Source organism: Lepisma saccharinum, chromosome 7, assembly GCF_977018435.1.
Source record: "Lepisma saccharinum chromosome 7, izLepSacc3.1, whole genome shotgun sequence".
In the NCBI taxonomy this organism is placed as follows: domain Eukaryota; kingdom Metazoa; phylum Arthropoda; class Insecta; order Zygentoma; family Lepismatidae; genus Lepisma; species Lepisma saccharinum.
In genome coordinates this window covers 87,634,500-87,651,715 of record NC_139235.1, presented here as the reverse complement: position 1 = coordinate 87,651,715, position 17,216 = coordinate 87,634,500, and the positions used below count along the sequence as shown (strand labels likewise).

General features: G+C 38.7%; 1 protein-coding gene across 3 annotated transcripts in view; it reads right to left on the bottom strand.

Moving 5' to 3' along the window:
- Positions 1-17,216, bottom strand: part of rho-5 (rhomboid-5) — a 670,560-nt gene that overhangs the window by 36,593 nt on the left and 616,751 nt on the right. For all 3 annotated transcript variants that reach the window (XM_083125574.1, XM_083125572.1, XM_083125573.1), the window contains 5 exons: positions 13,744-13,878; positions 11,127-11,275; positions 9,836-9,991; positions 7,891-8,074; positions 828-902 (listed from right to left, as the gene is read on the bottom strand). In XM_083125574.1, coding sequence (XP_082981700.1) covers positions 828-902; positions 7,891-8,074; positions 9,836-9,991; positions 11,127-11,275; positions 13,744-13,878 — 699 coding nt within the window. The remainder of the gene's footprint in view (positions 1-827; positions 903-7,890; positions 8,075-9,835; positions 9,992-11,126; positions 11,276-13,743; positions 13,879-17,216) is intronic.

Sequence of the window (17,216 nt, the reverse complement as noted above, 5' to 3'; positions counted from 1 at the left end):
CAGCAGAAATGTTGCAGCTGTGTCAGACCAATCCAGATTACTTCTTTAGCCACCTAATCTCCATGGACAAGTGCTGGAGATGTATCACTATGACCCCAAGACAAAGGAGCAAAGCAAGCAATGGAAACATGTGGATTCACCACCGCCGAAAAAGGCGAAGACCCAACCATCATCGGGCAAGGTGATGCTGAGTGTTTTTTGGGACTGCCATGGTGTGGTGCTAACAGATTATGCTCGTAAGAGGCAAACCATCACAGGAGCATACTACCGAAATCTCCTGACGAGGTTACGGGAGGCTGTCAAGACGAAGCATCGTGGGAAGCTGTCCAAGTGGTCTTTTTGCTCCATGACAACACCCCAGCTCATTCTGCACAGGACACAGTCACACATGCTGCTTCTTTGGGCTATCAAATTTTGCCTCACCCCCATATTCACCTGACATGGCACCCAGTGACTTCTTCCTCTTTCCTCAGATAAAGAAACCATTGCGTGGCAGGCATTTCCAGAATGACGACGAGGTGATTTTCGAGATGGAACGTTTCCAGAACAGCCAGAATGCAGACTTCTACAACCAAGGTCTCCGCCAAGTCATCCATCACTGGGAAAAATGCATCGCATTGAAGGGTGAATATGTAGACAAGGACTAACACCATCACCAAGTTTCATGGTCGCAGCTTGATTTTTTCGAGCTGATAATTAAAACTTTATGACTACCCCTAGATATAATGCATAAGAATCTTTGGATACATTAGTCTTTTATTATCACTTGCACATTTTTTCGTTGAATATTGAGAAATGTTTTACTACATTAAAAAAGTTCTACTTACTGGCCGTGGTCCTACCCAAAAGTTGGCAGGTTCAAAATAATCCACTTGCTGAAGAGATAGACTAGTAACAAGTACCTATAATAAACAGTAAAGTAATTACTCATTTTATAAACAAAGAATAATTAATTTACACAGACATAACATTAGAGAACAAAACACACAAATGCCAATGTTTTCATATCAGGTAAATAGAAGATAGGGAAAAAAAGTAAGGTTTGTTCAAAGTTGCAACATTGGGTCAGATATGATAATGGTCTTCATTTCCCAATATTTTATAAGAAATCAATAAATATTTTAATGTTATTATTGCACATCATAATGTACATTCTACAAGACTTTAAGATTGTTGATCAAGTATTTAACTATTGTGCTTCACCTGAAAGTGATAGGGGATTCATGGAACTATGAGAAAAGTTGGGAGATGAAGAATACAGTGAAAAAATGTAGTTGAGAATAGATAAGCTGCAATTTGTCATTCACAATGAGTTATAGACAATACTCATCAATGTTCTAAATGCTTAACTTACTATCATCATGGTATAAACCTATCGGTAGCATACCCACAGACTTGATAAGACAGAAGGAAAGGCAGGGATCTTCCTTTTGACCACTTAGTACAATATTTTAGCAATCTTTTCACTTATCCGATGTTCATTTATTTTCACATGAAGTTGTGTCAATAGGGAAGGGAATAAACCATAGACCCATACATGTTTATAACTATATATATTCACACATTACTAATAGAACAAAGGATTTAAATACCGGTAACAAAAGTGCATATGCTTCTTCTAGAGGAAACACTGGAAATAGTACAGGGTGATTCTTATACATAGAACTGGCCCGACAAAATGACTTGTAAAAATATACCATATAGATATTAACCTAATTTATTTAATTCCAATGGTGTGTTGGCCATCGATTGTGTCACCCAGTATGTGCGCATGAGAAACACTTGCTGTTCTACAGTGTACTCTGTGACTGTTACCTGGGTATTGGAAACATGTTCATACATGCACCTCTACATGGCCTTGAACCTTGCAGCATAAGTGCTTCCACCTGTCGGACCATCCACACACCATTCCACTCAGCACGGCACATGGATTATTATGTAGTAATTGTGAGCGGTTACATGTATCAACTGCAGTACTATTAGCAAATTCATCAGATCTGTTCTATAAGATTTGATTTGTTGTTTTAAGTCTACTTTGTACAGAGTAAGGCTAATCGGGACAGGACCTATAGTTTAAAGTGGGATCTGAACCACTTGTGCCTCCACCGGGGATTCTATAAGAATCACCCTGCATACACTATGATTTAATTGAACTAGCTATACAATATTAAGTCAATATACGGAAATCTTGGATTTTAATTGTTTTGATAATTATGGCTTGACTATTAACAGTAAAATCATGCACCATCAACCTAATTTGAGCTATTATGTAACAAAAATCACGTTTCACACCACTTTCAAAATTGGTACTTACAGGGTTGTTATTTTTTTTAATGCTGTCGATAATCAGCAGTTGTTAAATGAGATTGCACTTTTGACCCCTGTTGTTTATATTTTGATGTTTCTGAGACTTGATCTGTCTCCTTCAAGACATGGAGGAGACTTGGACACCATTAAAATTATTCTTCTATACTGTTTACTACACAACACTACATCCAAATCCATGAATACAGACAAATCAAGCCTCCGAAAAGTTCATATAAACAACAGTTGAAACAAGACCAATCAATATCAATGATCATTAATGATATTCTGCGATTTTGCCCCAAACATTTAAACTATTTCAAGGTGTCTACCAAAATAACAAATCCAAAATTCTTGAGTTTTTCATAACTTTCTCTTGACCTTTCCTTCCTTTTCTTAACATTATTTAATCGCCCCTGTTTAGGTATAATTGCAAATTAAGAAAAATTTATTATTTTTTTTCAATGAAAAACCCCATTCCACAAGGCCGGTTAAGATGAAAACTGAAGCTGTAATTATTAATGCATGTAAAATGTAATGATTCAGATTTCATCCTAGATGGAGAATGGTCATATTACGTTATTTAATATTTTTTACAAAACTTCACGCATACAAGATTTAAATTGTTAAGAAACAAAGTAAACAAATCTTAACAACAACCCAATACAATTTTCAGTTTCCAAATATTCAATTTTATCAAACCCCAGTACAGTTATAAAACAATCGAAACTCACTATACTGTAAAGAAAATAGCAAATATTATTGACCACAAGCATAAGTTCTTGACTTTTCTTGACTTTCTCGATCTACCTGTTGACTTCTTGACTGGTAGACTGTATTTGTTGTTAATGTTCCATCCCTGCTTCAAGCACTGCCTTAAACACTATTACAATCTTAGATGATGTCACGTGACATTACAGAAACATTTTTGTACATACTACACTTCTGTGTACCTCTACTAATCTACTAGGATCATCAATTCTACAGGAGCTCTGATTATAACTAAATGTAAGCAGTTTCTCCTTCTAGACACATGTCAATTTTATGAAAATGTGACACATGATTTGATCCTTCTAATGAACAAATAAAACTTTATTCTTGCTAATACAAATGCGTTTAGTCTCAGAAATTATGAAAAATCTATAAAATCATGATTTGTTAAAAACAACAAAAAAACACGATAAGAAACACTTTAGGAGTTCTTCCAAGCTTTCAATTTTATCTCGGAATCATCAGGGTTAGTCGAGCGAAGACGAACGGAACATGGTCGAAGTTCCACTGGCGGTACTTGTTGTATCTTACGGAATATGTGTCATTGCAATCTTGCAGTGTTGGTAAGTTCTTGTATGTTGGGATTGTTGGCTGGGGTTGGGTGAGATGGATTTTTAAGTTTTACTGTGTTGTATCATGCTAAATAAAGATTTCCACATAAATTGCCATTAAGATTATTTGTGTTTTTCATCATGTATACACCTTCCTTAACATCCCGTTCTATTTTTCCTTTCACCTGTGCTTGTATCATGGTACAACAGAGTAAAACTTAACATTCCATCTCCCTCAGTCAAGAATCCCAACATACAAGAATTTACCAACACTGCAAGACTGCAATGACATCTTCCAGAAGATACAACAATAGCATATTGTAGGTTAGTCGCATGTTACTCACAAATCCAAAATATAAAAAAGGAAAGTTAAAAATTGTACTTACGTATGTGAGTATATTGTTCCTCCTGTAGAATGTTTCAGAGATTGACTATCTCCTTCTTCAGGTTCATAAAAAAACTAGGTACTTGACATAGTACTGCGTCAAAAATGTAATATGAGGTTTGTGGTTAAGGGTTGGTTTGGATACATTTAAAATATTATGTTTTTTCTATTAGAAGTACGTAAAAAGCATGGATAAGATCGCGGGAAGAGCACAGAAAATTATTAGGAAAGAAACCAAAAAAGACGATGGGGATCAAAAAGAAAAGGAAAAAATCGAAAATAGGAAGGTAAAGTACGTTGGCATCCCTTACCATCAAATTCTATCGGAAAAAATCGGAAAGTAACGAGAGATTTTGGAATCATTTGTGGGATGAAAGCACCAAAGAATTTAGAAAAATACTTTACCGATTATAAGAAAGGAAAGACAACTAGGGAAATACCGGAAAAACAGAAGGGGGTTTATCGAATAGAATGTCAATGCGGGAAGGAGTACATAGGACAGACGGGTCGAAATATGGGTAAAAGATGGGGCGAGCATGAAAATGATATAAGGGAAAAAGTTCCCAAAACGGGTCTCTCAGAACACATTTTGGAAAGTGGGCATAGAATCGCAAAAAAAGAGATAATTAGAAAAGAAAGGATGAAGTTAGGAAGAAACGTGTATGAAACAGCGAATATTTGTAGGGGGGGGGAAGAATAATCTTAATAGGGACGAAGAAAATTTGGAAGAAGGGTGGATCAATTTCCTCAAAAAATGGGACAAAGCCTGGAAGATTGAACCCAATATCGGTTTCCACGTCACTCCGGAAGTTATGCAAGCTGCACAGGAGGAACGTGAATTTACGTTGGATTTGTGACGTAATAAGGGGAAACGAGAATATTAAGGGGAGGGGAAACACTCGTAGAGAACTGACCTTCATGTGGATTAGGATGCACAGTTGGGTAGGAATGGCCGAACCTGCAAGTTGCTTTGTTTTTCAAGCAGGTTTTTTTAGATTTTTAACTTTTTTTAAACTTTTTACATGTGAATAGGTCTATTGTACAAGTTTTCTTAGGGAAAGACATGCTTTTTACGTACTTCTAATAGAAAAAACATAATATTTTAAATGTATCCAAACCAACCCTTAACCACAATCCTCATATTACATTTTTGATGCAGTACTATGTCAAGTACCTAGTTTTTTTATGAACCTGAAGAAGGAGATAGTCAATCTCTGAAACGTCGTTCTACAGGAGGAACAATATACGTAAGTACAATTTTTAACTTTTCTTTTTTATAAGATACAACAAGTAGCGCCAACAGAACTTCAACCACATTTTCTTCGTCTTCACTCAACCAGCCCTGTTGATGATTCCGAGATAGAATCGAAAGCTCCTAAAGTGAAGAACTCCTAAAGTGTTTCTTATAGTGTGTATTTTTTGTTTTTAACAAATATGTTGCTGACACGTGACGTAAGAAGTTTTTTACTGTCAAAAATTATGATGTAAATGACTAAGCTACAAATAAGAAAGAAAATCCTTCATGGAGGACTCTGAACCACAGTTGACTGGCAATGTAATCATCTCTTCATCATCAAGTACAGACTCAGTTGATGCACTTGGAACAGTCATAATGTCATGTTCCATAGGCCTCATGGCAGATGACGACATTATGGCTTTTGTATGTTCTTTGTAAGCACCTCTTCATCAATTTCATCATACCATTATTCATTTTCGTAATTAGCCAAAAGTGGCAGGAATGAAAAGTAAAATAAACCAAATCAATCAAGTAATAATTTTCTGGAAAACAAACATATATACCTAGGTATATACACAAAGGCTGTCGCAGAGAAGGAGAGACAGATTTTTTCCTGGCTTGGCAACACTGCCTATGGTTTCGGCACTAGTCGCGTCGTGTAGGATGACCCATTCTGTTTCCGTAGCAAGTTGTCACATGTTGCGAAACCACGTTAGTGAGCAGCTGTGTTGATTTACGTGGAACGTGTTTCGTTTACCCCTCCAGGTTTTTGTGTATAACATTGCTTTTTGCGATGAGTATTTCAAGATGAACAGCGACATGCCATAAAATTTTGTTGGCGTTTAGGGAACAGTGCTGCGGAAACATATGCAATGTTTCACCAGGCATATGCCTATCAAGACAGACTGAGTAGAGCCACAGTATTACCAAGGAGTAATTGAGACTCTGTACCAGCACGTAGCAAAAAAGAGGCCGCATTTGAAAAACTCCTTCATATTGCACCACGATAACGCACGCCCGCATACCTCGCGGGCTTTTCAAGATTACGCGACGAAGAGAAAAATAGAAATTTTCCCGCATCCAGCATACAGCCCGGACCTTCCACCCTGCAACTTTTGGATATTTCCATTATTAAAGGCCACAAAGAAGTGATCACCGCAGCGCAAGTTCTCTTCAGTTCGCTACTTTTCAAAGACATTCACAAAGTGGCAGGAGCCTATGGTCGCTTGCTTAGCTGTCAATGGTGCCTATTTTGAAAAAGATGTACGTCTACTCGATATTGGCTGATTCTGAATAAAAATTTTGTGGTTTGTAATTCTTTTGTTTCATTTTAATGATTCTTGGAGGGGTCCATGTAAATTCTTGTCTTTTAACTGCTACGCAGTCACGACTTTTTGACCTATTGCGCTCATTTTGGTCTCAATCGGCAGCTACTGAACCAAATTTTCACCCTAGCTAGCCAATGGAGGTAGCTGTTTTCCTATACAGGAATTAGTCTCACCTTCTCTGAGACAGCCTTTGTGTGTGTGTGTGTGTGTGTGTGTGTGTGTATATATATATATATATATATATATATGAAGTGCTTTCATGTAAGTAATTGTTGATGCTGGTGAAAAATCTACTGGAATTTAAACACACACTAAAAATCTTATTTTCTATTTCCACCTCATGGGTTAATTATGATGAAGAAGATGGATGATAAACTGATGATATGATGATGGGACAAACACAATGATACATCCCTGCCATGACGAGGGTTCGAACCTGGGACCTCTGGATTCATAGTACAGGGTGTTCGAAAAGTCCCCGTACCCCTTATCGTGTTGCAACAGTGTTGAAAATTGGTCAGCATTCGGTTCCTAGAGAATGATTTAGTTTTCGTGGTTGGCAACCCCGCTCTAAAGGTCACATGGGACGGTCGCTTGAATTCATATGCGAGTTGTTGCACCATGAATGATGTGAGCGGACTTAATAAATATGTCATGTAGAGATACGGAAACTTCTCGGACAACGTGTATGTTACACTGACCACTACCACAGAGAATAACAATATACAGGGTAAGTAAAAAAGAATGGTACAACTTTACACAGTTATTATGACATGACTATTTGCGATAGAAAATTAAACAAGGCTTCAATATAAAGAAAACCTCTGGGAGTTTTATTCCCACTTATTCTGCCTAGCGGCTGCTCAACCAGAATCGCCAGTGTCGCAAAATGGCTAATGACCAGTAGAAGGCATATTGTGTGTTGGAGCTATCAAGAACTGATTCAATTACAATGGTGCAAAGACATTTCCGCATGCATTTCGGTAGTAACGCACATGTTTCATCCTTCCGAAAGATCTGCCAAAGTTACAACTGCAAATTTTTAGTGGACGACGACTTGCTGTATCATGCATAGCAAGTACTTGATTATCGTTTAAGACATTTTCTGTATTACACGTGGTTTCTATTTTGAATCTTTGTAGTGTGAGTCATGTGAGTTAAACTTCCAGAGTTTTTCTGATTTTCTACCATATAAATAGTAATGTCATAATAAATGTGTAAAGTTGTACCATTCATTTTGACTTACCCTGTATATTAAAAAGAAAAGGAGCTGATAATTTAGGGAAATAAACACAGGACATTTGCGATACGTACCAAACCAGATCGTGGCTGCATATTAAATCCTATTGGTCCAAATCCATAGCATACTAGTGATATGATCATAATCAGGACCTGTACTGTTGTGACCCAATATGTGAAAAATGGGCGATGGTCCTCTATGTCATCTAGCTGTCCTTTAACATCTTTGCTCTCTACCACTGACTTTCGAAGTGATCTCCTGAAATAGTGGAAAACATTCTTTTGTTACACATGTACGGCAATATAATACATATAATTTGCGGTTCTGTTGAATGGAAAAACATTATTCACCAATAATGTGATTAGCAACTTTCCATGCTTGAGTTGATCTAACAGCTATAATACCTCTCCTAAGCACATAATTATTAAGATAAAAGTCAAATATAGAGAATAAAACAAAATACCTAGCCTAATATAGCAAACTTATTAAATTAGTGTTTTATTTATACAATCTGCAAAAGATTTAATTTCTGAAAGACTTCCAGATATATCACACATTGGCTATTTTGCACTGCAGTTAGTGTAAACACATGTATTCTTTGTGCTTTAACCCTGACACTCTTCCTAAACTGTGCACTATTTAGCACAAATGTACACAAAATCAATTACATGGCATATTGAGTTTTATGAATTTCAGTTTAAAACCTTTAAACTGTCTATAATTATCATGGTTACAATATTGAAGTTTTTGCCATTTTGATCTCACACATCGCCTAAACTACAAACTATTTTACAAAGATTTTATTGAATATTGAAGCTCAGATGATGATATAAAGTTGTCAGGAATTTCACATGTGAATAGAATTTTATGCATAAAAATGCAGTCCGGGATTAGTTGAAACGTCGAGTGATACCACAAAGTACTTTTTTTTTTTTTAAACTTCCTTTATATTCTTGATTTGTTACATTCAACATCTTTTACTTTGAAAAATATTAATTATATAACAGGCATTTTTATTTAGAAATAAAGTGTGTTATTTAAATAAGTTTGGTTTCTGATGAAAAGATTCTCTTGGGCTATCGACCAGGTGAGTTGTGGAAAAGATTCCAAGCTTTCGAGAGCTAACGTCACTTTCATCTTCAGAGTACAATCACCTGGTCGATAGCCCAATAGAATATTTTCATCATTCGTCACCAGGAAAGCTTCAAGGGTTACTTCAAGTTTGACTCCATTCTTCAAAATGTATCATACCTCATATTGATGATGCCACAAAATAAAGTCTTTGTAATATGCAGGGTTGTCCTGCACCATGGCTGTGCAGCCTAAGGCATAATGCTTTGGGCTCCGGCTACAAGACACGTGCAGGTTCGTGTCTCCTGGGGGGAGCGTAATATGTTTTCTTCTGAGATTTCAGCCCGTGTATTGGACCGGTGGGCGTCCACCATTGTGAGGAAATTGGGGAGCTACGATGTGTAGCATAACCCAGTCATGAAAACCTATAACAATGACTGGGGGTTCGTCGTGCTGACCACACGTCACCCCATAACCGATTGGATGATATCCCACCTTGGAGGAGTGAGTGGGTAGGATCTGGTGTCCATCGGTAGGTAGGCCGAGGCTCTCAATGGGCTGTTGCATCATGGGTTTTAAATATACAGGGTTCTCACACACCTTTTCGTTAATACCACTACCTGGGAAACCTCAATGTAGCTAAGAAACATTAAAATGCTGATAAAGGCAAAACTTATTGTATATAAAAATATACACTAAAGAAGACCCTGTTAGAGGGTGGAAACGTTACGTTCTTAGTGTATATTTTTTATACAATAAATTTTGCCTTGGTCAGCATTGTAATGTTTTATTAACATGGAAACAAGGCTCAACCGTGTTGCTCATTGTAGGATATTTGATTACTTGTGCTTACAGCAACAGGGACAAGGGTAATTCCCCAGAGGTATGTCGCAACTTCTTTTCATGAATCTACATTTTATGTTGTAGTCTCAGAGAAGATGAAATTACCTGAAAAGCCTGCCAACAAAGCCCATTCCATACTGGCGTCTGTCTGAGTTGTCAAAAGCACGATCTAATACACGACTCCATATCCTCGACATGCCAACCTCAGGACCTGCTTCGTTAACTTCCAATCCCTCTTGCGCACGACGCCAACTAGGTGGTCTGAAAGTACAGGCAAATTTGTTTATAATAATTATTAATTATTACATATATAATAAAATATTAAACATTTATACCACAATAAAACCTAATATTACAAAGAAGAAGGCCTATATTACATAATAGGCCAGAATTACATAAAGATTACCTTGCAACAGTTATTTAGTTTTAACACTGTACTTGGGTCTAATATAGATTCATGTGGATACATAACACATCTGTACTATATCACTTGAGATTTATAGTGCCAATCAGTGGCGTATTCTCCCATGTTATCTGGTTTACTGCCGGTAAACCAACTTTCTCCATATACAGTAAAACCTCATTAATCCGGACAGGCAAAAGGCCAAAGAAAAAACAAAGCAGAATGCAAGGTTTTAAATATGGCTAGAAGTCAACAAGAGAAGTTCCCAAAGAAAAGGCAGTCAACCACTGATGAAATTCTGTTTCCCGCCGACTTTGTACTGTACTGTATAGTGTATTTAGGCCTATGCCCTTTAAATACACCATAATAAACGTGTTTTGTTGTTATAAACGGAGTTTTAATGCACTTTCTACTGTTATTTTAGATTATTTCAGTTAATCCGAACTTTCGTTAAATCGTCAACTTATCCCCCTTATTAGTCCGAATTAACGAGGTTTTACTGTATTTAGAAATTGCCACAAAATGTGAAGTTGTCGGACTTCTGTATTTGTTTTACTTGTATGCCTGCATTGGTATTTTATTTGTATTTAATAAATATATATATATACAATAAATAATTGTTGGCGTAAACCAGGTCAAATATTCCGAATATGCCACTGGTAGTGATATATCAACTTAGAAGATACAGCAACATCTCAAACTCTTACTGAAAAATGTAATTGTAAACAAACTATAATGTACTGAAAAAAAAAGTTTTATATTTTGAATTCATTGGTGTTTGGTCTTTATTAATTGAGATATAATTTGGTTACTAAGTTTTCAACATGGTGACTATGTTTGATGTGTTAGAAGTTGAATTACACCTAAGTGTCATGGCCAAGTTTCAAACACATATGTTAGAAGCTATCAAATCAAGTTAGTTGGTCGCAAACAAGTTTCAGGTTGACTTGAACAACAGCACACAATTTTTGGAAGAATTTATCAGCACTTTACCTATGATACAATTCTCTGATGGGTCCTAAATGTTCCCTGCTGGAGTCTGGTGATCCAAAACCACCATGGTCTGGTTCCAGGGCACCACTATCCACATAGTCTGCTGGAGTGACCGGCTGCTGGGCACTTGTGGGTCTATCGAAAAATACCTGGAAAGAAGCAAAGAAACATTTCGTACACTACTTCTAATTTGTCAAACATGCATTTATAGAACTCCATATGAATATTACAAAAGGAAAAGATTTAGCTTGCAATGCTGAGACTTTAAGGAATTTGATTCTAATCAATGTACACACAAGGTACTTTGTGTTTTACCCAGGGTGCGAAATCCTGGGGGGATCTTGGCCTAAACCCCCCTCCCACCAAAAATTTCCAGGGGGGAGAATTTTTGTTACAACAAAAAATCAGGAATTACTTTTAATTTCAAATATACTATACTAAGAATAATATCGAAAATATCCACAAATTAGTGTGGTTTTGAGTGTCCAATCCTTCTCTCTCTCAAAAGATCTAATCAATATCTATATCAATATGCACAATAAAAGTAAAACAAGAATGCAAGGCAGTAATAATTATGAAATCTAATTGATTTGCATCAACATAAAGCAAAAACTAAATAAAAATTTACATATAATAAAACCACTTCAACTATTTCATAATTTATTAACATCTTTAACCGGTTATTAAAGGAATTATTTGACACTTTATAATATCTGATATATATAAAGGTAACAAATTGATTTCTTTATTTATAATTATAATAATAACAATATATATATATTTAATTTAGTATTTTTTACTTTTAATAACATTATAAATATGTATATCGTATAATTTATGCATATGTTTGTGTGGAGAGGGGGTTGTAGATTAAGATCTTTCTCCCCCCACCAGTTTTCAATGATTTCGCACTCTGGTTTTACCCAACAATAACAAAAAAACTGCTGGAATAAAAAAGTTATTAATCATTTTTTGTTTTCAATAACATGAGTCTTTCTGTCTGTGCAATGCATGCCAAATGAACACCCCAGAAATGACTAGAGCTACAAGACCATCTTTATTGTATAAGGCTAAGTCAAATGAAAGTGAGCCAACCTTTCCCTGGAGCGAATGGTTTCATCCAGTCACGTGGCATTAGGTGGGCAGCCTGCAGCATCCCCTGTGCTATCATTCTTGCGCATGTTCGCATGGCAAGGCATAGCAGCACTGCAGTTAGTGCATGTTTAACTCTGGTCTATCATCGAACAAGGGCTCCAAAAAAGGAACAGCGTGGTGTGGTGAGATTTTTTACAGCCGAAGGTGTGTCACAACACAAGATTTATCTCCGCATATGGTGTACTCAAGAAGAAGCTGAAAGGTCACCGGTTTGCTTCAGATGAGGATGTCCAGGAGGCTGTCACAGACATTCTCACCCAGCTACCTAGGGAGTTTTATGAGGCACATTCAACAATGAGACAAGTGTCAAACTACTGTACATATGTTTCTGTATGTGTATGGTTCTCTTGCAGTACTGTATCAGAATAAATATATTTGTATTCCAGTATAAAACATCGGCTTGGCTCATATTAATTTCACTCGCCCAGAATTCACTATTAACCACACACACCCTATGGGCTTCAGATATGAACAATAGGAATATGTTCAGAAGCAGTCATTAGGTAATAAAACCAGGTAAAACAAAATACAAAGACAGAAGATAGATATATAGAAAGCGGGAGGAGGGAGAAAAATAACTTCCTGGAGGTGGGACTCTGGTTGTGACTTCTGCACACTTTGGGGTGTGCAGTTTGTGAAATGTCTGTTGCAACTTTCTTGTTGTAATTGGAAGTACAATGTCCTTGCCATTTTGGTGTGTGAAGTTTGTGGTGAAGTGTCCCTTGCAACTTTGGTATGTGCAATTTGTAGTGAAGTGTTCGTTGCCACTTTGATATGTGTATACTTGTACTTTGTGGTGAAGTGTTCCTTGCCGCTATGGTGTGTAAAGTTTGTGGTGAAGTGTCCCTTGCCAGTTTGGTATGCGCAATTTGTAGTGAAGTGTTCGTTGCCACTTTGATATGTGTATACTTGTACTTTGTGGTGAAGTGTCCCTTGCCGCTATGGTGTGTAAAGTTTGTGGTGAAGTGTCCCTTGCCACTTTGATATGTGTATACTTGTATTTTGTGGTGAAGTGTTCCTTGCCACTTTGGTATGCACACTTTGTTGTGAAGTTCCTTGCCGCTATGGTGTGTGAAGTTTGTGGTGAAGTGTCCCTTGACACTTTGATATGTGTATACTTGTAATTTGTGGTGAAGTATCCTAAGTCACTTTGGCATGTGCAGTTTGTGCTGAAGTGTCCCTTGTCACTTTGGTATGCACACTTTGTTGTGAAGTGTTCCTTGCCACTTTGGTATGTGAAGCTTGTGGTGAAGTGTTCCTTGCCACTTTGGTATGTGAAGCTTGTAGTGAAGTATCCCTTACCACTTCGGTATGCACAGTTTGTTGTGAAGTGTTCCTTGCCACTATGGTGCGTGAAGTTTGTGGTGAAGTGCCCCTTGCCACTTTGGCGTGAAACCCTCGTGTCACATGAAATCTCCCCCAAAATCACATTTCTAGCTGCTCCAAATGTGGGAAGACTCACCTCTTCCACGAGAGAGGAACCGCGGTCCGCTGGCGTGCTTGCGATCCGTGGTTCCCCCTGAACGGAGGAGGGCACATAGCTCCGGGACCACTGACGACCACGGGATGTTCGTCTGGGCCGTCGCCTCGTTAGCGTCTGCAGAATTGAAAGAAAAATGGGTAACAATTAAAAGATCAGAAATCACAACTCAACAGTACAATACATCTTATGATTATTAATAATTGGGATGGTGTTGGGTGGTGTGTGTGTGGGGGGGGGTGTACCTTAAACTTTCTTTAACTCGTAGACCCTAATTATATAAAGTTTACACCAGCAGTAGGTCTCCTGGGTTAAAGTCAAGAATATACATATAATCTGAACCTCTGGCTGTGTGGTTTAGCCACATCTAATGTTAACAACTTTGTCCACAGCAGTAACGCATACAGTTTTGTGCGTGAGTGTCCGGAAGGTGGCAGGGGGTTGGGGGAGACGCCTTGAAAACTAAATATCAGGTAAATTCTAGGAGTTTGTGTACGTAATTTCAGTTGAATAACAAACAGCACATTGCAATAATTATTACAGGAGAAAGAAGTCGTGGGTAAGATTAATACAAGTTCGTCGCAAAAACGTCAGAATTTCAAATCTGAAACAGTGTTAGGGAGAAAAATGCAGTGCTTATGCCCAGTGGAAGTGACGGCGATGGGGGGGGGGGCAGTTGCCTCCCCCTACTTTTGCCCCCGAACTATGCTAAACCTTATGTACCAAGGGAAAGTATACTGCCCTTGGCCCCCACTTTTTGCACCTTGCCCCCATGGTTTTGGAACCCAATCGCTGGCACTACCCAGTGGCGAGCCTAGGGTTTTCGAAATGGGCGGTACGCATACTTTTTTTAATAGACAGGACTTATTTTACCATCTTTTCATTTTAGTTCTTTTCTTTTCTAGAAATACTGGGGCCAAAGGGGCTATTGACTCACCAATTCCCCCCTTGGGCACGCAACTGCTTATACCTGCCTGAACCACTTAAAGGACCTGTCAGCAAGCGCGTATCCAGGGGGTGGGTCCAGAGGGTTCGGACCCCCCAAGTTCTTATTATATATATATATATATATATATATATATATATATATATATCAGACACTTGATGTGGCAGGTGTAGAAAATTCTCTGTGTGGACGGTTGTACTCTGTGAAAAGGTTTTCTAGTTTTACTGTACAGTTGTCAAAGTATTTAGAACCCTCATCACAACTGCTTCAGAAACTTCGTGAGATGTCAGATGAATAGTTCAGCCAAATATTTCAAAGTGTTTCTGAAAAGTGTCAACAGACATTCAATTCTGAAATTACGATTCCAAGAAGAAAAAGAAAGATAATTATAGGAGACGCGCCATTGGCCTTGGGGGGATGGGCACCTCTGGCTGGACCCCCCCCCCCTCCCCAATTTACTTTCTGGATACGGCTCTGCCTGCCAGCCAGTTTTAAGTGGAAAAGAATAAACTTACTCGACAGATCTTGCCTTTTCCCTTCTCAAGACCAAGTCTGGAGCTTGTTTTCAGTTGATAGCATCAACACGGAACTCTCTAAAGACACTGACATGTTACGAGTACGGCAAATGCCACTAACGTTCACTTGAATGCTCTAAAATGAATTCTAAAAAGATGTAGGGGTATAGTCGACGCGCTAGCTACGTTAACGACCGGCTGGCTTTGAAGTCGACGGAGCGCGACCACCAGCTCCAACAATCAAATTCACCGCACAGTGTTGCCACACATCTACCCTCCGCCACCTTGTACCTCCGCGCACAACAACCTTTCCACGGCCTCCACATTGAAGTTGCAAAGTACGGCAACAGTGTATCAGCAGTCATGTGACTGAGACTCCACGTGGATTGGACGAGCAGAATGACAGCTGCGCCCATTGGCTCAAGGACTCCACGTGGAGTAGACGAGCAGAATGACAGCTGCACCCATTGGCTGAAGGTTGAGTGTAATTGGACGAAAACAACTCGCCCGCTATTTATCCCCACCCACGTTTCTGGCGGCGGGTTTCTTTAGTCTTCGACGTTAACGAAGTAAACACGTGGACTATATCTGGGGATATTCTTTGCGAAGACACCCAAATATCAACCTCTCTTCCACATAGTAATCTGGACTGCATTTTGCACACTAACGAGGCTCTGGCGTCTTGTCTTTTAGCCAGTGTAATCGTCTGTGTGGCTTGTGTTTTGTTCTGTCCATGTGTGTTCGTGATTATCCCTTCGGCTTCATCCATTTCATTTTATCACCATTCATCGCAATGGTAGTGATTATCCAAAAGTGGCAGAAATGCGACGTTAAATAAACTAAATCAATTAAAAAGATGTATTTTTTTAGGATTTGTAACAGCTTAGTGGATTTTCGAAGGAACATACAGGGGATGGACAAAAATATGGAAACACCTGCGAAGAAAAGCCAGAATGCTGTAGCTAATAAGGTGCAGGACCGCCTTTAGCTTCCAAAACGGCCTGCAGTCTCCGAGGAATGGACAAATACAAGTCCTGGATGGTGGATAATGGGATCTTGCACCATTCTTCATGCAAAACATGGTCACAATTCTCCTCAGTGTCCTTCTGTCTCTGTCACTCAGTGTACATTTTCGTCCACGCAGGTGTTTATCTCGTGATGTTTTTCGGGACACATTATTATGTCGTCATGATCTCGGGTAGAGCCCCTCTCGATACGCCAAATAACATGGCTACTTTGGTAACAGAGGCGCCTGCAAGGCGAACACCAACAATTTGCCCTCTTTGAAACACTGTCAGGTCCGACATGATTCAGTATCAACTGCACAGCACGCTATCTACAGTGCAAATGTCGACTCCTTCCAGTCGGACAGGGACCTATCTCACGGCACAAAACAAAAGAATGTCGCACCTCATCCGATTTCAAGTGAAAACATTGCGTCGATATCACCCGTTCTGATGTCGTGGTGTTTCCATATTTTTGTAGGTTTTGACCAAATAGTGTTTACTGGCACAACCTAAGGCCGGAACTCTCCGATGATGTCACGTCGTTGCCTTGTAATGAAGAGATCCCGGGTTCGATACCCGGTTCGCATCCTAATTTAAACTGTGCTCCAGTACCGATTAGCCTTCTGTGCATAAAGTGGACTTAAAAACTAAAACTCAAAGTCAAGGGTATCTTGAAGTGCAAAGCCTTGATTAGAAGAGTCTCAGCATCGTGCCTTTCACTGAAGAGCAGAGAAGCGAAGATGAAAAATAAAATCCAATCTCTTGCAGATCCAAGACCTTCAGAGGAAATCCGGGGCAGCTCAACAAATCCCAGCCCTCGCAGAAGACGGCAAAACACATAATGGCGGTTCCTCTCGGAGCGACTCGCACATTTTCCGTCGTCAATCTTTAACGAAGGTTCTTGGTTCAATTATTCGGGTCAGATTTTGAAATCAGGGGCCTCTGCGTCACGCTAAGAGATTTGCGAGGGGGTGGGGCTGAGAAGGA